The following is a 25,036-nucleotide window of genomic DNA, read 5'->3' on the forward strand; positions in this document are numbered from 1 at the left end:
AAATTTTTTCGACTGTTTAATTTTTTTCTTTATATCATTATAAAAGATAGAAAATGGTTTTTTATTGCAAAAGTAAAATTTTAAATGCAATGTCTACTGTATTTATAATTTTTACATACACATAAAAAAGTAACGGATTACACACACATCTTACTCATATAGAGCAAATTAAACAAAATTTTGAAGCTGAATATAAGGATTGAAAGGCTTTTGCTGTGAGTATAATATAAAAACACAACAATATGATTTTCAATACATAAATTACAAATCTTTTACGGTATGGTATATCCCGAAACCCCATCCACATTTCCCACCCTTGACTGAAGTCGTGATCCCTGAAAAACTAGGACCACTAATGCCATCTATTAGGAAAATAGTGAATTAAGTATCCTGAAGTGGAAACGAACTCAGCTCGGGCTCCACAAATAATGCACGTTGTAATTGCCCGAACTGGACTAGGTCAACACTGTCAAAGGGTTAAAAACGTTTACATAAATAATGCGACATACTTCTAGGGGGTTTAAGGGACATCTTCAGGATCAAAAGAGCAAGGGAATTCATTACCGGAAATGTCGTTGTACGCGGCTGGGAGCACTTGATAAGCACGGAGAAACAATTAATAAGTAAGAAAGCTCCCTTAGCGATCGGTGTATGGTGATATTTCTGGGGATGGAATCCTATGCAATTTTAATCCCCATGATGTGCCTTAACTCTCGTGGAAGTTTGTCTCAATACTTCTGTGACCTCTGTTTCAGTTTTTTAAATTTGCACATTTCGATAAAAAATAGATTAAAAAGTTCGTTTAAAAGAACTGTTGCTTGGATAGAGAAACAAATTGCAGATGATTTGAAATTATCAATGCCAAGGTATCTAGGATCTGTTTAAAAAAACTCATGAAACAAAAAAGAAAAAAAAATGTTTATCAGTGTTATTTGTGTTTCTATATACTATATACTATATATTCTATATATACTATATATACTATATATATATATATTCTATATACTATATGTTTCTATATTCCTCCTGAAAGCCTTGCTTTAAAAAATGACAAAAATAATTTTTTTTTAAATGTTAAGCATAAAGGGAACGGAGATTTTTGGTTTGCTAAACTATGTTTAATCAAGTTGAGGAAAAAAAATAATAAAATATATTTTTTAAACAAATCCATTAATCAATCAACTTAAACTTAATTAACTTTTATTAGTTATTTCAAATTTGCAAAAAAAAAAAAAAATACACCCTGAATAAATTTTGATTTAATTATAGGATCTTCACGTTTTAAAACTGAATCTTCATGGTTCGAAGGAGTAATTTCAAACATGCTAAATAACATGCGCACTGTTTACTATTACTCTGGATCACAGTTGAAAAGTGTCTGTACGCCATCAAATCCAAAACAAGACCCATTTTGCTTATGGGTAATAAAATGTATGTGAAAATATCCACTGACAAAGGTCAGGCTAGAAAGTTTCGGTCTGTAGGGTGCCTCAAAGCAAATATTTTGCCCTTCATTAAAAATAGAATTATTGCATTGTCTTGGTCCTACGTGTATGAAATATTTTTAATTATTTAAATGTAATACAATATCCACAATTGTTTGCCATTTATGATTAAATAAATTTCGAGATCCTTTGTTCATAGCTATGTTTTCCCAAAATTTCCGAATAGATTTTAGAATAGCATTTTCGTTTTGGGGGAGAGGTTGCGGTAAAGACTTTGCCGATAACAATGAAAAAAGTAAATTTTTTAACTTATTTTTTTTCAATTTAGTATTTGCAAAAAAAGTATTAAAATAAAACTAGACCAAAGCATTATGGTAGAGGATTCTCTGGAACGACGAATTTAAGTTTCCATTTTACGGTTCCCATTGAAGTAGTCACCATATTCTCCTGATCTAATAGAACTTTTGTGGAATAACCTAGACGGGGATGCCCGTAAGAAGATACCAATAAACACAACAGAGCTATCAAAGGCTCTTCAAAGTTGCTGCAGTCACATATACAGACAAACCTTGGTTAAACGTCTGCCTCAAGCGTATCTCTCATACAATTTACAGGTTGAAATTTTATTTATTTATTTATTTTATAACCGTCGTTGAACAGCCAACCAATTTATGGGTTTACGACTACTAATGCTCAGCTCCGTAGCCTTGTAATTTTGAACCAATCCAGAAGACAAGGAAACTTCTGAATCAGTACCCCCAGATTTATTGATTTGTTATGAGAACATAAGGGACTTTGTGACTCGACAGATTTAACCTGCATCAGTCACCATTTACTACACGGGGAGGCTTCGGCCAGCGAGGATCGAACCCACGACCTCTTGAACATGGGCCTGGTGCCCTGCCATCCAGGCTATCCCGGCCAAGGGTTGGTTCCTCTCTTTTATAACCGTCGTTGAACAGCCGACTCAATTTTGGGATTTACGACTACTAATGTTCAACTCCGTAACCTTGTAATTTTGAGCCTAATCCAGAAGACAAGGGAAATTTTGCTTTGTTGGAGGACTTTTTGATGGAACTAACCTGCATTTGCGTTGCATTAAGAGGAAGATCACGAGAACCTCCCATCGTTAACCTGACGGCAAGGGGACTCTAACCCATGATCCGTCTACCACTGAGGATATTTCACGCCAGCACTGTGCAAGGTGCAAGCTGGATGCGGAATTCATATCGACCAGTCATCGCCGGGATCGAACCCCGGTTCACCTCATTGGAAGGCGAATGCTCTATCCCCTGTGCTATCGCGGCTCTAAGGTAGGTTCCTTGATGAATGCAAGCTCCCTCAATAATTATGTATAAATATAAACAAAGTATATGTCTTTGAATCTTTGCATCAAATTTTATTATCAAGCTGAATAAATTTTCATATCAGATTTATTTGAATACTTGCAAACGACGTGCGTGGAACATGCTTGGCCAACCCACGAGTTTGTGTCAAACCCGATTCCCACGCATTTGTACCAAACCTGATTAGTTGCTACTCGCGTATGTTGACGAGCCTGATTGACTGATCATTTAGTAGCGTCACTTGCAAGTATCCAATGTTTGGTTTTTACGTGCTACTAATTTGATACAAGCAAAAGAGAAGGGTTGAAAACTTACGAGTTGACATTGCATAATGAGATCGCCGGTAATTCCACGTAGTTTGGATTAGAGGAGAGTTCTGTCTGTTCAGTAGCATATGACAGATAAATAGCTGAAAATTCGTACATTTGATATAGGAAACCAACCAAACTTGAAGTAAATATGAAAAATGCGAAAAATATTCTTTTCAGAGACGATGTCTTTGCCATTTCAGCGAAACTTAGAATATAAGATCTCTCAAACACATATTTAATCTTTTCTTTTAAAGATGCCATCTCCATATACTTTTTTTCAAAAAGTATTCAATACCTGAAATAAAATGTATATGTAGTTTAAAAAAAAAGTTCAATCGTATTTTATCTTCTATATTTAAATTATTGTTGATAATTCTTTTTATGCGTGTTTTCAAATAATGAGTATTAACAATTATTCCCAGAAAGCATGTAATCTTACGGCAACCTTGTATCTGAATTTTCTTTTTTATTGCTCCGAAAATGTTTGTACTAAAAACCTTTTTTCAATAAAGCAAAATATCTTGCAGTTTCAAACCTTTCATCCTAAAAGGATTAAAAAGTATTTTTCAAAGCTTTTTTTGAAAAGTATTGTCACTTAGGACCATAATGACTTTTTAACTGACGTCACACTAGCGATAGGTTGTTGTTGTTGCAGTTCATTTACGTCGCACTATTGGCGACTGTCTGGGAAACCTCCCTGAGGATGATCCGAAGACATGCCAACACAATTTTGCTCCTCTGCAGAGGGGATGGCACCCACGCTTCGGTGGCCAGACGACCTGCACGTGAAGTCGAGCACTTTACGGTAGAACAGTTAAGCGAGGACCAATACCGCGCACCCTCGGTGCCTACGCAGACTGATCCAAGTGGTCACCCACCCGCACACTGACCGTAGCCAGTGATGCATGACTTCGGTGATCTGCTGGGAACCGTGTCTTAACGATCAGTCCACTGCGGGACCACTAGCAATAGGATCAAATTGCATTGTTCATTGAAATTTCAAGACAAGGTGGATTTTATCTGAGCATGGAAGAGTGCAAAAAGAAAGCTTATAATTACCTAGATTTAAGATTATTTTCACCTTGAGACTAGCTTTATTAAAAGATTTTTTCACGCTTGAAAATCCAAAGTCGAACCTCGATTTAAGATTTTTATATAGAAGGTTGTCTTCCAAGGTTTAGGATTAGGGTAATGTGCGTAAAATAGAGCAGATTGTCACATATCTCGTTTTAAGGTTTGAAGGTTTACACATAAACCGTATTACAAACCTTTTTAGTTTTACATTAAAAGGCCTTTGTTGAATGAAAAGAAACCTTATTTTGCAATCTGGGATTCTATTCTGGGATATAGTTTGTATGCAAATCTGGGCTACCTGGGAAATCGCTTGTACGCAAATGCAAAGTTTGTATGTTCGTATACACAAACAGTATGTGTATGAACACATGTGAAAATAATGTATACATTTACGTATGCTCATAAACTAAGTTGTTGTTGTTGTTTCTAATGCAACTTGACACACGGGCAAGCCTGCTTGGTGAAACCGAGCAAATTAAAGGCAGACTGGCGCCATCCTGCGGCCAAGAATTCGTCTTCAGCCACACACACGTCATAGCACGTTTTATAGGGCGGACCCACTCATACATCCGATCATTCATCCACAGATCGTAATTTTGACCTGAAGCAGAGAACGATCGATCTCCAATCCAGTAACCCCAGAGGCATTGATTTGTTATGGGAACATGGAAGACTTTTGAGACTCAACAGATTTAACGTGCATCAGTCACCATTTACTACACGGGGAGTCTTCGGCCGGCTGGGTTCGAACCCACGAACTCTCGGACATGGACCCAGCGCCTTACCGACCAGGCTATTCCGGCCCCTAAAAACTAAGTTATGTTCATAAGTACATACATAGGGCTGGGATAGCCTGGTTGGTAGGGCACTGGGCCCATGTCCAAGTGGTATATATATATATATATATACCACATAGATGCATAAGATATAAATAAATTGCAGATTCACGCACGAGACATACATTGTGCAATACATTGCGCAATTTATGTTCTTACAAACAAGTGCCTGTACATACATACGTACATGAACAAAGATATACATTTTACATAAACAAGTATTTGCATAAAATACATGCATTCATTATGTACAAAAGTTCTTGTCTACATTGTTTGCACATACATACATAATTACTAGATATATACATGCACTGTATGTAAATACATACAGAATGTATTATTCGACGACACATTATACTATACATTATAATATTTGCCGATACATTATACTATTTACGTAACAGGGAAGTGAGGACGCATATTATTCTCTCGAGTTAATTTTAAAAATTCCTGGTTAGGACTATATCATTGAATTGTATAAAAATTGTAACACGTAGAGCAAGACCGACTGCAAATTTATAATCAGCAACGCGAAAATATCCAAGATCCGTTCAAAAAATTCATGCAACAAATAGCAAAAATTATTCACCAGTATTATTTATTGATTTGGAAAATTTTTATCCGGGCACAAAATTTTTTTGTTTAAGTTTTATAACTTAGAAAATATTTAAGCTATTTGTCTGCTCTAAAAGCCAGGTAGTTCTTTACGGTAAAAGATGGAAACAAGGCTTAAAATTATGGACTTGCTTCAAGTGTGAATTACTTAAACTGTGGCTTTTTAACTTATCTTGGCGAAAGAGCTACAAAACACTTTTTTTTTAAAAGAAGCATAAATATTCGGGTTCGCTAATTAATATTCTAGTTATGTAAAAAGTAACAGAAAAATGTAATGTGAAATGTTATATGAAAAGGAACAAAAAAAAGTTTTCTTTCACAAATCATTATAAGTTTAAAAGATTTTTAACGTCATTTAGATTAACGACATTGAAATATTTTTGCCATTAGAAACTTTGGAAAGAATTAAAAAAATTATGATGGTTATCATAATTTTTATGATAATTATGATGGTTAAATTATGATGGTTACATTATTAGAGTCAAATAAGACTAAAAGCTTTTTACTTAAAATAGTTCCCTTAACTTACACGGAACGAAAATACAGCCCTTGGCCAAATTATTAGACGCACTATAAGATTCTATGCAAAATCTTAATTATCAGGTGATACTATACAGCTTTATTGTTTTTACGTGGCTGAAACCGGTTTGCACTTGTTTACGTTCGTGTATCAATTGGTTAACCTTGTAATGCAATACGTTAAAAATAAATACAAGTAGGAAGTATATAAAAAATCTCCAGAATAAAAACCCATTACATGTACACCGAAGAGCCATTACATTATGACTATGACCATCCTGCTAATAACATGTAGGACCACCTTTAGCCCTTAAAACTGCTAGCACCCTCTGTGGCATTGATTCCACAAGGTGCTGATAGGAAGTCTGAGGTATCTGGTACCAAGCGCTCACCAACTGGTCTTGCAATTCCCTCACATTGCAGGGGGGTAGCATGGCAGCATGAATTTGGTTTTCCAAGTAGTACCACAAATGCTCTATTGAATTAAGGTCAGGTGAATTTAGGGGCCAAGACATGACTTGAAAGTCACTGGAATGTTCCTCGACGATTCGACCCTTATGACATGGTGCATTATCCTGTTGGTATTCACCATTCACCGCAGGAAAAACTGTTGCCATTAATGGGGGAACCTGGTCAGCAATTATGTTCTAGTTGCTTACAGACGTCAGGGATTGTTCTATGAGGATTATGTTTCCTAATGTGCCCCATGAAAACATTGTTCTTGGGCGAGAAACCATGAAAACCTGGGCGAGCCCATTGTTATAGATGGAGGGTGGTCATAATGTAATGGCTCTTCGGTGTATGTTTAAATACAAAAATATTGCCTATAAACTCGTGCAAAACATGTCATTATTAAGAAACTACAGTACGTCTAATAATTTGGTCTAATTATAATGATATACTAACATAATACCTGATATAGTAAATATTCTATATTTATGTAATATATCGTTTAATTTGTCCAAACGTCGAATTTATATTATATATCGTCTAATTTAAACAATTTATACACAAACGTAAACAAGTGCAAACCAGTTTCAGCAGTGCAAAAACAATAAAACTGTATAATATCACCTGATAATTAAGATTTTGCATAGAATCTTATAGAGCGTCTAATAGTTTGGTCACGGACTGTATGTTATAAATATTTATGCAATATTGTCCAAAAAGTATTTACAAGGATTTTGTTTCAATATGAAACATTTTAATTATATAGTGTAAGACCTATATAATGTGAAAACTTACCACAGTTAGACGGTCAATTCATGGATGTACATTAGCTAGATGCATAAACATCGCGATGGTCGTACCATGGATCTTAATATCGTAGATATCGCTGAATTATCTCTTTTTTTTGTAACGCAAAAGCCTTTTTTTGTTAATGTCAATAAGTTTAAATGCTATTAAATGTAGCTACTTGGAAAATTAGCATAAGTAAGTCAAGTTTCCTGAAAAGTAATGGCGGTTCTATAGCATTTTGCAGCACCACTGCAAATATTTTTTTATTTTATTTGAATACCATATTCGATTGTGAAAGGGAAAGCCCATTCAAGCCATTTATTGTATTCTAATTTTAAAATGAATGTCTCTGAACTTAGAATGCAATAAAATATTGCATTTGCTGTTTTAAAAAGTGTTTCGTGTTTCTATCATCCAAGGCCGTTTTCAATTCATTCTGTTTAAGTAAATAAGCTTTTAAACACAAATGCTTTATATGTTTATTTATTCTGTTCAGATAAAAAAGGATTCAAACACAAATGCTTGATTTGTGATAAAAAAGTACTGGAACACGATACGGATTTTTAAAGTATCTAACATGGGAGGAGGCTTGGTCACTCGTTGAGTAGGAAATTTTATTTATTTATTTATTTATTTGTATAGCTTAGAAACAAAATCAATCATATTTCTCTTTAGTCGCGTTTCATAGCTCAAAATTTCCCTGATCCTGATTTTTTTTCTTTTCTTTTTTTTTATTCAATTAAAAGAAAAATCACCTTGAAATTACCTTATTCAGCACACATTTTTTTTAAAAATTTACTTTTATTTTATTACTAAGTCTTAAGTAACTTTTTTCTGTGTGCAAAAACGGGTCATCATGCAGTTAAAATTTCAACCACTTTCCAACAAGATACGTAGTAATGTTAGAAGTAACAAACTCGAAGTAGTTAGGTTCCCTCGAAGAACAAGTTCCTCTGTGGACTGATAGTTAAGACACGGTTCCCAGCAGATCACGCATCACTGGTTGTGGTCAGTGTGCATGTGGGTGACCACTTGGATCAGTCTGAGTAGGGATCGAGTGTGCGCGGTATTGGTCATTGTTAAACTGTTCTACGGTGAAGTGCTCGACTTTGGGTGCTGATTACTTGACACTCTCTAGATTACTTGACACTAAAATTGAGTATCTTTTCTTGATGAACTATAGAAAGTTTTGTTGTTGAATAAAAATGTTTAATACTTCTTTTGCCAACTTCATTTTGGACTTCATTCTTAAAGTTTTATGTTATGTTACAGTTATAAAATTAAATTCCCATGAACTTGCTTTTATTAACTTATGTATTGTTACATTTTTTTTGTTGCTCAAAGTTACATTAATTGAAGGAACAAAAAACAATTTTCTTTTTGTCTTTCTGGAAACATAGAGTATACAAAATCTTAAATAATTTGATTAAAATGTGCCAGTTTTGCGAGCATAGATACAATACTTAATGTATAATATACAGTGTGTTCTCTAAGTACCGCTTTTGATATGTATTTTTATTATCCTTATCAAAAAGGAAAACAAAAAGTGTGTGTGCGTTACAATTAGTGTAAAGGTATGGAAAAAACACATGTACAATTGAATTCTGACGATTTACAGTTGAGAAATGTAGGTATAATTAACATCAAAGCAAGTTTAATTGGATGTTGAAACTTGAAGGTGTATTTAATAATCATTTTCTCAACTTCTGTCTGTTTCTTCTTTCAGTCAAATGTGTCTTGTTGTAATGAAAGTAAAGGACTTGAAATTAGTTTAATTTCAATAAAATAAAGATGAAGCTGAGCTTAAAGAATCGATGTAAGAAAATCTCTCGTAAATGTAGAAAGAATTATCAAAACAAGGAAATGAAAATTTTTTTCGGATGACTTTATTTTTTCATTGACTGAAAAACAGTGATTTATTCAAGCTAAAATACTTTAAATGATGACATTTTCTTAGTTGTTCTCAACGAAACAATGTTCACAGCTTTTTTATTTAACTAAATGCGTTTTTTGAATTAAATTAAATATGATTTTTTTTGAAATTGAAGGTTGTATTTCATTTTTGAATGAAAACAATGTTGCTAAAACGCATAAAGATTCCAAGTTCCAATTTAAAAAATTTATAGGTCTTAATTTAAAAAAATATAAAATAAGAGCAAAATCTAAGCACAAAAAATACAGTAAAATCATGAATTGAAGTACTATATGAATGAAATTTGATATACGAACATAAAAAAAGCAATTGTTATGTGACCATTCATATAAAACAATTCTAACGGTACATAAATACACAGTTTTTAATGTATTAAATGAGTAAATGACTTACCTCCTAATATACTTAAACATTTGCTTACCTCCTGAGAAATAAATTTACTTAAGTTTCTTTTTTTCTGTTGTCCATAGAAACATATTATTAAGAATGGGAATTATGGATATCATAATTCCCTGGCTGCAAGGGGGAACCTATGATCCGTCTATCACTGAGGATATTTCACGTCAGTACTGTGGTCGGTGCAAGCCGGATGCGGAATTCGAATCGACCAACCATCACTGGGATTCGAACCCGGTTCACCTCATTGGAACGCGATCACTCTATTTCCTGAGCCCTCACGGCTCTGTTGTTTTTGCTCATGACACTTTTTTTTATAACCGTCATTGAACAGTAGACCCAGTTTTATGTTTACGACTACTGATGTTCAACTCCGTAGCTTTGTAATTTTGAACCAATCCAGAAGACAAGGAAACTTCTGGATCGGTATCCTCAGAGGTGTGATCTTTTATGGGAACATGGAGGACTTTGTGACTCGACAGATTCAACATGCATTAGTCACCATTTTACTGCACGGAGTGTCTTCGGCCGGCGAGGATCAAACCCACGACCTCTTAGACACGGGCCTAGCGCCCTACCAACCAGTCTACCCCGGTCTTTACATATGCCACTTGCCAATATCAGCAAGCCTGCTGAAAATCTGGCGAATTTTTAAGGCAGTGGGTGCTTTTCTTGTTTTTTTTCTTTTTTAGTTAAACGGCAAAAAAAAATAAGAATAAGAATTACACATTTGTGGTTGTTAAACAGGTATATGTTTAAAAATAGGTATTGGTTTATTAATAATCCTTGTCGGTTGTTGTATTTGTGGTAAGTAATAACTTACGGTAAATCTACCACGTTTTAAAATAAGGCGTTCGGAAATTTGAAAAAACCAGTAGCCATGATAGACCTCCATCTCAGGAGAGGAGGCGCAGGTTCGTACCAGGTATTCGTACCAGAAGACCTTGCATTTGAGGTAAAAGCAAATCCACTTTTCTGGGATTAAATTGCATACATTTCATGAAATTCAAAAATTTGTTTTTGAGAAGTTTGTGGATGGCGCTTAAGCGCTTCAGAAAGCTGTGCACTCAGAGTGTTTTCTCGATGTAGCTGGTGCAAAGTGTGCTTATGTCTTATGCGCTTCTTTTAAGAGCCTCATATTTCCGATACTTTTAATCCGATATCTTTTACTGAGTACTAGGTACAGATGAAATGCATGCTCTATTTTCAAATGATATGATGGCTGTGAAAATTTTTTTAAAAATATTTTATATTTTAATTAAGTAAAAAGTTGATAAAATTTATTGCATTTTTTTCTTCAAAAATAATAAATTGCTAAGTATCAGTAACAGTATGAGTTAGATAACCATTACCTGATTTTCAATACTATTTTAATCCTCTCTTAATGCAATTTAGCAGTTAAGGGACAGATTACTTTCTTCTAACTCCTTTAATTTTATTTTATTACCGTCGTTGAACAGCCAACCTAATTTGCGAATTTATGACTACTAATGTGCAACTCCATAGCCTTGTAATTTTGAACCCAATCCAGATGACAAGGGAACTCCGGGGTCAAGTATAGGGAGAAACTTGCCTTCGTGCAGGTTATTTTGATGGAACTAACCTGCATTTGCATTACACGGAGTGGAAAACAACAAAAATATCCCATGGTTAGCCTAGCGGCTAGGAGACTCTAACCCATGATTCGTCTATCACTGAGCATATATTACGCCAGCAGTGTGGTCGGTGGGAGCAGGGTGCGGAATTCGAATCAACCAGCCATCACCGTAATTCAAACCTGGTTCAACTCATTAGAAGGCGAACGCTCTATCCCCTGAGCCATCGCGGCTCAAAAGGAATGCAGGGGGCAAGAGGGTTTAGACCGGGGACCTCTAGATCTAACTCTACATAAAAAATTTATTGAATTTTATGAGTTTAGCTAGGGAACTTTCTTTGTAAGGATATTTTATGTTAGTACTGTGGTCATTGTGAGTCCGATGTAGATTTCGTATTGACCGGTCAACTCTGCTATTCAAACCTGGGTCATCTCATAGGCTGGTGAGCGCTCTTTCTTCTCAGCCACTTGAATTTGACCCTCAATATGTGCCAGTTTTCGTTTCTAAAAATACATTAAGGCTATTTCATCGTTTAGGAATGTCGTATTAACGGAATGTCGTATTAACGGAATTCAGCTAAAAAAATCTAGAATTTTATAAAATGAATTTTGGTGTCATTTACATTAACTCCCATTTTATTAGTTAAAAAAAGTAAAAACTAGCTATTACGAATAAAACTGAATATGTTTTGTCATTAGCAGACAGTTTTAAAGTTTCAAATTTCGTAAAAGTTAATAAAATATAGAGTAAGTTTAAATGGAAAAATAATATATTTTAGCAAAAATTAGTAGAATTACTTATTTATGCATTTAAAGCTGCAACTATGACATTCGTAAATAGTTTAATTGCTCATAAGAATATCCTTGGAAACAATATAAAGGGTCATAGGATTTTAAAAATGCATGTTAAGATCAGGGAAAATGGGACAATTTAGTTTTGCATGTACCATCGCGTCATCAAAACAATGGAAGTAGTGAAACAATTGATTGAATTAATAAATAGCAAATCATGTTTTTGTAACAGTGTGCATTGTTTAAACCCATTTCAACAATAACTAAAATTCATTTCAACAATAACTAAAATTTTATTTCAACAATATCTAAAATCAATTTTAAAATTCATTTGATGTTCAACTTTTGTGACTGTCGGTTGTATTTGAATTCCAAAAACTGAAAATTTCGCCGCTTATATGATGAAGGTGCAGTAACTGTAACGAATATGAAGTAGCTAAAGCTGAGTAAAAACCGTAAGTAAAAATAATTTAAAATCCAGATAGAAAAAATTCAGAATTTGAAATCCAGGAATTCAAAGGAGAAAAAAATTCACCCGATATAATCTAATAATATAATTGATATTAATCTAATAATCAATTTTTCACTCACCATTTGGTCCACCAATCAATATATTAAATGTCTTTAAAGTTAACATGCTACTACTTCAGAAACATAGATAGTTATTGGCTATAGAGAACCATGAAAAAACAATTCCAGATACTGGTCAGGAAGTCGCTAGTAACCGATAAATAAATTTGGCGAAAACGCCATATTTCCTGATAATTAGACATATCAAAATCGAGAATATTTTGATCAACATCGATAACTCTACACACCAACATAATGATAATTATTAAGCATAATATTGCTTTGAGTGTGGATAAAGTTTATTTAGCGAATGTATTGACCAACATAAAAATAATATAGGCTGTTTAAAAGGAAAAACTTTGCGCTTTATTGCTAAATGTCGATAATTTTGATAAAATGATAATTATACATACATTCGATTTCTGTATTAAATCTTGGCACTTATCCGTTATCGGTAGCACTGCTCTTGTTGGCGACAATTGAAAAAGCAATCGCCAATATACGATCCTAATCACTAATAAGTACTGAAAAATACTAACATATCTGTAGTATTATAACGATTTCCAAGTAAAAAATCAAGATTGTAGTGCATCAAGGTTAAAACAATTGAGTTTAAATTTATAAATTACAACATTTCAAATTAATAACCACAATTTCAATCATAATTAAAACCAATCACTTCTTGAAGAACAAAGCTAAATCTAACTGCATTCTATATCTTTAAGTAGGATTTATAAAGTACCTAAGGTTTGCCAAAATGTCTCCAATTTCAACCAATTCCCAAGTGTTTGAATTAAATTAGAAATTAAATTGAATTAAATCAGAAATTAAATTTTACCAAAGCTTTAAAGTCTACCAATTATCTAGGTAATTGCAAAAATTAGAGATCGAAAGCTCAATTTCTTTATTATTAATTAAATTTATGAATTTGTGGACAAAATATTTTTTTATTATCTGTTCCATTGCTTACTCTACTAGATTTATTTATGTATTTTATAATGTTCCAATTTCTTTGATGATTTTTCTTACAAGTTGCCGGGGTATTCAATAAACTTAAGCAAAGTTCTTACTTTTTCTGCAGAATTTCGTATCTTTATTTTAAAGGTGCTTTTATCGCTGAAATTCATTTAATACACTTTACCTTTTCTGATATTTTTATCATGGAAATTACTAGTCGAATCCATGAATCCTTTCTAATAAGAAGTTTGTAAGCACAATCAAAATTTGAATATCGACAACTACAGTTGACTAATTTTTTTCCAATATGTCAACATTCAGAATCAAAATTTTCATGAGAAGAATTAAAGTGATTGATTAATTTTAAAGTAATTCAGTAATTTTATAGTAATTCCCTATTTTGTAACATTTGTTCAGAATCGGTACTTTTTAAAAGTTTTGGCAATTGATCTGTTTTTAACAATAGGTTAATAATGTATACTTTTCTTGTTTTCCAATTTTTTTAAAATTCTTATTTAGAGATTTTCTCAGTAGGACTGATTTGATAATTGATTGACTTAAATCAAAGTCTAGTGCTAAAGGGTATTAATTTAATCAGATATCACCCATTTCGAGTTTCACTTATTTTTTTATGATTTAAGTCACATCAATATCTTGTAAAATAGGCATTTTTTCCACCATTTTCTTTAGTTGAAATAATATAATTAGTGCCAGGAATCTGTTTTTACATGCAAGACAAGAAACAATAATTTCTATATTCTTATTTAGTTCAGGGGACTAAGGAAGTAAATTAGATCCATATTCTACTTTCAAAATTTTCTCTCATTACACTGTTTTTAAGACATTATTTTGGCGATAAATTTGTTAAAATCTTTATTAAATGAGCCTTTTTCTAAATGAGGAAATTCTTATTTGGAAACTTCCCCTAATCGCCAAGTTTTTGACTGTCATATCTTTCCTAACTACAAGTTTCACTTGCTAATTGTTTATAAAATTTTTAAAATCGACAAAGGTTATTCTTTTAGTTTTAAAATCCATTCATCAAAATGACAATTTAATTCCTGAGCAAAACGTTTCCCTGATTCTAAGGAGATTTTACATGTAGCTCAAAATTTTAAGTTCCTCTGTCTTAAGTTTATGTATGATATCAGTTAAGAATCAGCTATTTTACTGAGTCGTTATTACTGACATCTTCAGGTGATTCTCCGGTCAATATGTTTAAAATGACCTACTGTACTAAAATTTAGTGGCAAACCACACATCCATCTTCAACAAGTGCCATTTCCTCTCGACGATCAAAGTTTTTAAGTTTTAAGGATAATGACGTTTCGTCTTTATCTTTTTGAAATATTCTACATTCACTTGTAAAAATTTGTTTTCTATGATTTGTTTCAAGCGATATCAAGTGATACTTTTTATAATAACGAAAATGTTTTTACTAAAAACCTTTTCAATATAGCAGAAATATTTCAGTTTCAAACTTACATTCTGAAAGCATTACAAATTACTTTTAAAGCTTTCTTAAAAAGTATTGTCGTTTAGGTAAAATGGTCACGTGGGTCCATAATGACGTTTTAGATGACGTCACACTAGCGATAGGATCAAATTGCATTCTCCATTAAAATTTCACGACAAGGTGGATTTTAGCCGAGCATACAAGACTTTGAGAAAAGAAACCTTATAATGACCTAGATTTAAGATTATTTTCACTTTGAGACTAGCTCTATTAAATGATTTTTTTTCACGCTTGAAGACCCTTAGTCAACCTCGATTTAAGGTTTTTATGTGGAGCCTTCTTTTCCAAGGCTTTGGATGAAGGTAATGTGTGTAGAATAGAGCAATTGTTACAGATCTCGTTTTAAGATTAGAAGGTTTACACATAAATCGCATAACAAACCTTTTTAGGTTTACATTAAATGGCTTTTGCTGGGTGAAAATAAACTTTATTTTGCTATCTGGATCATAATAGGTACTTATGCGATCAGGGGTGGGTAAAAACCTTTTATTACACTACGTAAACTTGATACCTATACCTATCTAGTATTTATATTAGTATTTTAGGTTTCTATTTTTCAATAGCAGTTATTACCACAACACTATCAGTAACTATTACCCCAATTAATGAAGCATCACAGGCATGAATAAAAGTTTAGAAAATATTTTTGATTTGATGATCAACTCCTTAGCCTTGTAATTTTGAACCCAGTCCAGAAGACAAGGGAACTCTTGGATTAAGTATTGGGAGAAATTTACCTTTGTGGAGGACTTTTGAATGAAACTAACCCACATAACTTTGTTTTCAGTTTTGTATTTAAACCAAGAAAACTTTTTTTTTGATCGTCTTTGTACAGAACACATCATTTACTTTTTATAAGACTCGACTTGAAATTTCATATACTTAATCAGCAGTCGATATAGTCAAAATCCTGTCCATATTTACATTCGGCTTCAACTTCCGAAGACAGGTAAAGTTTTGGACTTGTTTCAGATGGTGATTTAACAAACACCATTTCTCCAGTTAGCCTGTTTGAATTTCGATTACCCTTACAAAATAAATCAATACAAGCACCCGTATGTTTTAAAACAGAGTTAAGAGGTAAACATTAAAAATAACAACTGTAAATAAAACCTGAAATGTTTCAGTATTTGGTGCAAGACTCATATATACTTTATACATCTTAGTTTTTTATTTCTTCGAAAATTTAGCCTTTTGTGATAAAGCAGTCCTGTCTTAAAGCTAAACCATTATTACTATTTCATCATCACTTTTTTCATTACAGTATTAAACTTCTCTTCCATTTTATTTTAATCTTTCAGTCTCGAGTTGTCTCAATAAATGTAAAATACATGAACACGAACGAATTTCTTTAGTTATTTAAAGCCATCTAAAAAGTACAATTTTTCTTCTTTTACTCAAGTGGAGAATTTCAAGCACTTCTGAATTGTTTTGTTGAAATTTAGGGAAGTTAATGATAATTACAAATTGTTTAAAATATTTGGTTTCTATTTGGCCGATGATGCAGGGTTTTATTCATTTGTTACGATTTATGATGGTTATTATGATTTCGTGACTAAAACTCTATCTCTGGTCTTAATCATCTGTTACGTTTAATTTGGATTATTATTGCGGCTTTCCAGAGATGTAAAACTGATAAAATTCATCCAGAAAAATGTTTACCATGAAAACAAAAATGATAATGATGTGAAAAAATATCCTGTGTTATGAAGGAAATAACTTCAAGACCGAAGTAAATGGAATAAAACTTTGAATTTATACTTCTTCATTAGCGGATAAATAAAATATTTAAAAGTTCCATAAAATGCTCTCGACATTTAATCAAGTACTATATATGCAATGCAAACATGTTTGATTGCGGGGGGAAACAGAGGTTCAAATATTATAAACATGAGGCTTTTGGAAATTTTAACTGCTTTAGTATCCCCTTAATTTTAGAACTTTAACTCGGAATTTGCAGTCACTGTAGGTATTCCATTTAATTAAAAAAAATTGGTGCGTAGAATCTAGTTAAAACATTTAAATTTTTCTAATTCTGATAGCACAAGTCCCCTCTGGCCCTGTTTTCCTTTAGTTTGGTATTGGACAATCCGTTGACTAGCTCGTCCAATTTTTTTTACTACAAATAGGAATACATATTTTAGTTTAGATATATATTTTAAAAACCATACCTAAAGTAAAACAAAAGATTAACTCAAATTAACATTTTGGAGATAAAAAAAAACGATTGCCTTATTTTAATTTCTATAGAACATTTTCCATGCTAATTTGGAATCCGTAATTTGCATAATATAAATTTTACAAGGATCTCAAAAATATATATTTAAGGTGGATTTTGCGAAAAACTCTGTTAAGTTATTTATTGGGTAGAATTTAATAAAAAATCTCTGTAAATCAGGATTCTTTATGTTTTTAAAAATTAAATAAGTTCACTTTCTAACAATGGCTATTAAGGTATATATTTTTGTGTACACCACTGTTTCAACAAAGCTAAAAGATGTAGTTAAACAATTACAGTAAAAAGAAACAAATTATATGCACTAATTTGAACAATGCGTAAAAATCATTGTTGAGTTCATTTAGCGTTTGGATTTCGTGTGTGCGGGTTGTTTTTTGAAGTTAAGAAAAACTTGTTAAAGACTAACTGATGAAATAAAAGAATTTGTTGACCGAAGATGAAGTTACGAAAGGTGACTTAAAATAGTAAGTCACAGTATTTCATTAAATATTTATTTCATAAAATATAAAAGAAAAACAAAATAAAGTCAGCTAACGGTTTAATGATAGTCAAAAGTAATTGATATTTTTTTCTTTACAATCCCGATAACTAATTTTAAAATTAAACTATTTAAGCGTTGTTTGGTGTCTTCTAGAATACAATAGAGTTTAATAAATATGCAATAATGATAATAATGCAATAAATTAATATATGCAATAAATTAATAATGTTAAACTATAAAAATAACCTAAACATGAGAAGTTGGAAATGGAATGATTTTTTTCACTTTTTTGTTTAATTTGCAAGCATCTTATGGTTTTAGTTAATAAAAGTGTCACTATAAATTATAGACAACTATTTTTGCTTAAGGTGACCAAATTTTATTTCTGCTATTATAATTCTTTGTTTTTTTGATAAAATTCTCCTACCGTGAATAAAGAACTGGTAAAAATTTAACGGGAGGCAAAAGTAATGCTCTAAAATGTTTTTATCAAAGTCATATTTTACTCAAATTCATATTTTAAATATGACAGTAAACACATATTTTGAGTGTCAAAAAATCAAATTGCCTGTCTATTTGGAGCAATTATATGTATAATTGTAATTAGGTACCTATGAACCTATGAAAATAATGAACCTATATTTCCTGAATTAGTAAATTAGCGTATTTAAGGCGTACCGCTTCAAATGCAACATTTGCAATTTAATATGTGATTTCCCGATTGCAAAGTCGAAAATGAGACAAGTTAATGACCGGAATTAATTCTTTGAGACAAATAATGACTGGAAAATTGATAAAATTGACGACAATTTAGGTTTCACTAATATTTCTCAAAGGATTATTTTCATTAGTACCAGTAGCTACTGATTTTATGTGATTCCCTAACAAACATTATTTTTCAATTGCCATTTCACTATTTTCCAATCTGGGTTGAACAGTTCTTTGGTTTCAACATATATATTTAGTACCAGTCTGCATTAGTGCCAGCAGTTGCAGTAGATCATTGATTTTATGATCCTTAACAAACATTATTTTTCAATTGCCATTTCACTACTTTCCAACCTGGGTTGAACAGTTCTTTGATTTCAATATATATATCTAGTACCAGTCTGCATTAGTGCCAGCAGTTGCAGTAGATCATTGATTTTATGATCCTTAACATGTATTATTTTTCAATTGCCTTTTCACCATTTTCCAACCTAGGTTGAACAGTTCTTTGGTTTCAATATACATATTTAGTATATATATTCAATATATAAATTTAAAAGCGACATCCTACGTCATTCAAGCAATGACCAAATTCCATGGAAAAGAGGAAACACTGGTGGTAAAACCATTTAAATAGTTACCGGGATAAGCAAATCTATTCTCTTATTTAAATTATTCATCAATATCTACATTTTCTTGAAAAAAAAAGCAGTTCTATATATATGTTAAAACTGTGATTCCCGCAGTGGACTGATCGTAAAGACACGATTCCCAGCAGATTACCGAAGTCAAGCATCACCGGTTGCGGTCAGTGTGTGGGTGGGTGACCACTTGGATCTGTCTGCGTAGGGACCGAGGATGTGCGGTATAGGTCCTCGTTAAACTGTTCAACCTTAAAGGGCTCGACTTAGCGTGCAGGTCGTTGGGCTACCGAAGCTGCCATCCCCTCTGCAGAGGATCAAAATTGCGATAGCATGTCTTCGGATCATCCTCAGGGATGCTTCCCTGACCGTCGCCAATAACCCATTGTGCAGCTCTAGTGCGACATAAATGAACTACAGCTACAACAACAGCTATAATTGTGAGAAAAAATCTTAGTTGTTACAGAAATTCTTATTTCTTTCGATAAAAATGCTAAAATGAAATATCTTTCATGCCAGTTTTTGTTTTTTTTCTGTCTTGGTATACATACGCTTTTAGCCCTGGCAAATCGGTCATTTCTGTCTACAACAAATTTCAATGAAATATTCCAAGATGAAAATTTAACTGAAAGCAAAAGACCAATAGCAGCATACTATTGCAGTAAATGTATTATATTCTCGACATGAGCCGCGATGGCTCAAGGGATAGAGTGTTCGCCTTCCAATGCGGCGAACCGGGTTCGAATCCCAGTCGATACGAATTCCGCAACCTGATTGCACCGACCACAGTGCTGACGGGAAATATTCTCAGTGGTAGACGGATCATGGGTTAGAATCCCCTTGACGTCAGGCTAACAGTGGGAGGTTCTCGTTGTTACGTTTTGAAATAAGAATTAGATGATTTTTGTATAGTGGAGAATTAGGTAAAAGCGTTTTCTTATGTCTTCAATAACTTTTAACTTGTACAATAGAACTCTAGTTTAAGTTTAGAAACATGTAGAATATTTTATGTATTTCTTTTAAGAATTTGGTTAAATAAAATATAGGAGTGGAAGAAATAGGGTATATTTCTTGCCGTATTCAACATTTGTGGTAACCCCGGACTTGATAAAAGGCAATAGTAACAGGTTAGTTACTGTAAATACGTTTGTTACGCGATTTATTTCATTGATCAAAATTAAAAGTTAAGTTTAATATCATTGTTAAGAATAGATGTAATATTAAGAAAACGTGGAGCAACAAGAGCTTCTTTTACCGAAACGTTTAATACTTTATTCGAAGAATTAAATAAAGAGTTACCAGATGATGGAGTATTAAAAATTGAAAGTGCCACGTTAGAACGACTGTATGGAATATTTAATGAATTTGACTCAAGAGTACTAGAAAAAAAGTTTGAAACTGATGAAGAATTTGAAATAGAGCATACAAGTACAGAAGAGTATAGTGAAAAAATGGATCTCGCTCGTGTAGAAATTGCAGATTATTACAATAAGAAAGTTGAACCTTCCTTGGCTTCTCTTAGTTCGTCGTCAAAAGCTAAGCAGACGAAAATTAAAATTACCCAAGATTGAATTGAAACAATTCGGAGGTGACATTAAGGATTGGTTTACATTCTGGAATCAGTTTAAGCGTATTCACGATGACCTAGAAATGGAAAAAGAAGATAAATTCCCTTATTTATATCAAGCTACCGTAGTTGGTTCCAGAGCTAGAAAAATCGTGAAGAGTTTCCCCGCCACTGCTGAGAATTATGATAAAGTTATTGAATGCTTAAAAAATAGATTTGGTGCTGAAGAATTATCAATCGAATTTTATGTCAGAGAATTATTGAATCTAGTTATTAAAAATGCCACAGAACTACCGAGAAGAATAAATGTAACTCATTTATACGATAAGTTGGAATCCTACCTTCGTTTTTTAGAGTCAATAGGTATGGCCAGTGACAAATATGCAGCAATGTTATTCCCTTTGGCTGAATCGTGCATTCCTGAAGAGATTTTAAGATTAAATTGAAGCAACTGCTATCGTTTCTGAGAAACGAAGGGGAAGGAGAACAACGAACTTCTTTGGTGAAACTGGATTCAAATTTATCGCTGCTGGTACTAAGAAAGAAAGGAGGAATAAAGCTGATCTATTTATACCAACAGCAAATGAGTTATTTTCTGGAAGTAAAAGGTCGAGGACTGTGGTAGATAAAAGGTGTCTATTTTGCGACAAAAACCATGACAGTAAAGACTGTTTTACGGCAGCCAAATTGGCTTACCATCAGAAGCAAGAACTAATTAAGAATAAGAAAGCTTGCTTTATATGCCATAAGTTTGGACATAAAGCAAAATATTGTTAATCTGTTAAATGTCTAATCTGTTCTAAGAGACATTGGTCGATCATGTGAGCAGAATTATCGCCAAACAAGCCCGAAGTAAAAGATGATTAAGTAATCGATTCGAGTGAATGCCAAAATGTAATACTTGCGAATTCCTGCTGTTCTGGAGAGATATTCCTTCAAACTTTAATGGTAAATATTGAGAGTAAAGAAGGAAAATGTACTATAAGAGCATTAATTGACACTGGCTCTCAACGCTCATATATTCTGAGCACTGTTGAGGAACTGAAATTTCGCCAAATTGATACTCAAACACTGATTTATAACTTACTTCGAGGGTCAAAATCATGCAGCGAAATTCATAATCTTTTTTCTATTAAAGTTACCGATTTGAAAAATAGTTATAGTTGTAATATGCAAGTTTTGGATCAACATAAAATTTGCAGTTTTGTTCCACGACTTCATGATGGACCTTGGGTACAAGAAATGGTACTGAAGCGCATCTCACTTAGTGATATTGGGAATCATCGACAGCCTTTTGAGTTATTAATTGGATCCGATGAAGCAGGAAGACTTTACACTGGGAAAGTATGCAACATGGAGTGTGGTTTAACTGCAGCAGAAACTTATTTAGGATGAGTCATTATGGGAAAAATGAAACCCTCAGTAATTGAGACCAATCATTCGAATATTTTGATTTATCTATTAACTCAGAATACTGTCATAGGACCTTTGGAAACTTGAAGCAATAACAGATGCACGTGAAATAAAAGATCAAAAGGAAATAGAAGACGCAGTTCAAGTGTACTTCGAAAGAACAGTTAAATTGAATTCTGAGGGACGGTATGAAATTTATTTACCGTTGATCAAAGAAGCGAACATCTTACCTGACAATAGAAAAGTAGCCGAAAAAGGATTACTATCTACTACAGCAAAACTTAATGAAGCTAATAGATTTTTCTACTACAATACAGTTTCTGAAAATTGGTGTAAAGAAGGTGTTATAGAAGAAGTCCCTGAACAACTTAAAAGCAATAGTGCACATTACCTTCCTCACAGAGCATTTTTTAAAAACAGCTTGACAACTCCGGTGAGACCCGTTTTTGATGCGTCTGACAAGCAGAAAGGATATTTTTCATTAAATGATTGCTTAGCCAAGCGGCCAAATTTGCTGGAACTAATACCCGTTATAATTCGAAAATTTAGAGAAAATAACATCGGGGCAATTTCCGATATAAAAGGTGCCTTTCTTCAAATTTCAGTAAATGATAAAGATCGTGACTACTTACGTTTCTTGTGGTGGAAGGAAGATAATCAGACAGAAATAAAAATTTTCAGACATTGTCGTGTAGTGTTCGGAGTAAACTGCAGTCCGTTTCTTCTTGGGAGCAGTTATCAAATTTTATTTGAGACAGTTTGACTCTGAAATTGCCGAGAAGTTATTATCTTCTTTTGTGGATAATTGTGTTTCTTCAGTGAATACTGAAGAGGAATTGCGGAACTTCATCAATAAATTGACCGAAATGATGGTCAAAGGAAAATTTGACTTAAGATGCTGGGAGCATACGAAAATACATAATGATGAAGATAAAGCTGAAGTAACTAAAGTATTTGGATTACTGTGGGACAAACGAGAAGATTCCTTGTTTTGTGATGTACCAAAAATGAAAATGAAAGATATGCCAATCACACGGCATACAGTGTTCAAAGCACACAGTGATAGGTCAAAGAATATTTGATCCACTTGGACTTAGTTGTCCAGTCACATTGATACCAAAATTGATTCTGCAAAGAAGTTAGCAAGAAAAACTAAATTTGGACACCGTATTAACAAAAGGTTTGAAAAAGGAATTCTTAGTTTGGCTTGAGGATTTACCTTTATTATCATCAGTTAGAATTCTTCGCCAAGCAACAGCAGTTAATAAAATTAAGGGTAGTTTGCATGTTTTTGCTGACGCTTCAACGAATTCGCACGCAACCGTCATTTTTCTTAGAAGTGAATCGCAAGATGAAATTAAAGTGCAACTTTTACAGGCAAAGTCAAGTGTTTCTCCACTGCGAAAAATTACGATTCCAAGACTTGAATTATTAGCTTGTTATATTGGCGCTAAGTTATCTGAATTCGTCACGAAAAGTTGAACTCTTAAATGAAAGATATTATTGGACGGATTCAACAACTGCCTTGTTCTGGATTAAGAAGAATGACCTTCCCTGGGGAACATTCGTTTGTAACAGAGTGAAGAAAATACGCGAATGTAGTGATCCCAAGGATTGGAGACATGTTCCTGGTATTAGAGCATCTAGACAGTGCATCTGGAGGATGCACTGTTTCAAAGCTATAGAAACTAAATGGTGGGAGGGACCACTTTGGTTGTTCAAGTCTAAAAAAGAGTTGCCTAATTCTAACACAATAGAAAATGAAGAGGAAATATACTTAGAGCAGAGAAAAGCTGTTGTAGCAACTCTTACCTGCGAGAACACTGAAAATTCATGGATACTAGCATATTTTTCGAGTTACATAAAAATCTTAAGAATGACGGCATGGATTCTAAGATTCCTTAAAAATGCTCAGAAAACAAGAACCGAACGAGAGATTGGTGAGCTGAAGTTGTACGAATTGAATGAGGCTGAAAAAGTATTAATGAAGCAGATTCAGCAAAAGCCATTTAAAGACGAAGATAGCGCAATGTTAAAGTCTTTATGCGTCTTTAAAGACGAAGAAGGTATCATAAGAGTAAGCACCAAGTTAACTGAAAGAGAAGATGTTGAAAGCTTTATCAGTCCTATACTGCTTCCAAGCACACATAAACTTGTGGAATTAATGATTTTTTACATGCACGAAAGTATGTGCCATGCGGGGATTCAGATATTGATGTCTAAATTAAGGGAACGATTTTGGATTATAAGAGCTCGCAAGACGATTCGCTAAGTTTTAGCTCGTTGCGTGAGATGTAAAAGACACCAGACTACGAGGATCGAATGCAATCCAGGAATGTTACCTGAAAACAGAGTCAAAGATGCATTAGTGTTTGAAGCAACAGGAATAGATTTGGCGAGACCTTTGATGCTTGGAGAAAAATGCAAAGCATAGATAATTATATTTACATGTGCTGTCTACAGAGCCATACATTTGGAATTAATAACTTCTCATTCAACACAAAGTTTTTTGTTTGGTTTACGACGATTTATAGACAGAAGAGGAAGACCAAAAGTTATTTATAGCGATAATGGCACCAATTTTACAGGAGCTAAGAACCTATTTAAATCATTAGATTGGAAAATGATCGAAATCGAAGCATCTGTGAATAGGATTCAATGGAACTTTAATCCTCCTGTTTCCCCATGGTGGGGAGGATTTTGGGAAAGAATGGTGCAAATGGTTAAAAAACTTCTTCGTAGAGTTTTAGGCCAATCAGTTTTAAATTATGAAGAAATGATGAGCGTCCTTTGTGATTGTGAGACAACAATAAATTCTAGACCTCTCACTTATGTCTCGGAACA

At 33.2% G+C, this 25,036-nt stretch overlaps 2 protein-coding genes across 2 annotated transcripts in view; one reads left to right on the top strand and one right to left on the bottom strand.

Annotated features, from left to right (window-relative positions):
* The window catches only part of LOC107452262 (uncharacterized), a 72,344-nt gene extending 64,920 nt beyond the window's left edge, over window positions 1–7,424 (bottom strand). Inside the window, exons 1-2 of the mRNA XM_087161770.1 lie at window positions 7,392–7,424; window positions 3,107–3,397 (exon numbers count right to left, since the gene is read on the bottom strand). Of these exons, the coding sequence (XP_087017896.1) occupies window positions 3,107–3,369 (263 nt within the window). The 5' untranslated portion in view covers window positions 3,370–3,397; window positions 7,392–7,424. The remainder of the gene's footprint in view (window positions 1–3,106; window positions 3,398–7,391) is intronic.
* A 14,525-nt stretch (window positions 7,425–21,949) lies between these two features.
* On the top strand, window positions 21,950–24,464 carry LOC147812059 (uncharacterized). Its single transcript, XM_087162313.1, has 4 exons — window positions 21,950–22,123; window positions 22,263–22,905; window positions 23,012–23,258; window positions 23,690–24,464. Exons 1-4 carry the CDS (start codon window positions 21,950–21,952, stop codon window positions 24,462–24,464), a joined length of 1,839 nt encoding a protein of 612 aa, XP_087018439.1.
* Window positions 24,465–25,036: the final 572 nt, after the last annotated feature.

The sequence above is a fragment of the Parasteatoda tepidariorum genome, chromosome 4 (assembly GCF_982258835.1).
Source record: "Parasteatoda tepidariorum strain Cologne lab strain chromosome 4, Ptep-v5.0, whole genome shotgun sequence".
NCBI lineage: Eukaryota > Metazoa > Arthropoda > Arachnida > Araneae > Theridiidae > Parasteatoda > Parasteatoda tepidariorum.

What these genes read in the sequence shown, in the direction of transcription:
- LOC147812059 (XM_087162313.1), top strand. Translation starts at nt 21,950, where the DNA reads ATGCAAGTTTTGGATCAACATAAAATTTGCAGTTTTGTTCCACGACTT. An exon ending in GAAGACTTTACACTGGGAAA is followed by an intron (nt 22,124 to 22,262) that starts GTATGCAACATG and finishes ATACTGTCATAG; the next exon opens with GACCTTTGGAAACTTGAAGC. An exon ending in AGTGTTCGGAGTAAACTGCA is followed by an intron (nt 22,906 to 23,011) that starts GTCCGTTTCTTC and finishes GTGTTTCTTCAG; the next exon opens with TGAATACTGAAGAGGAATTG.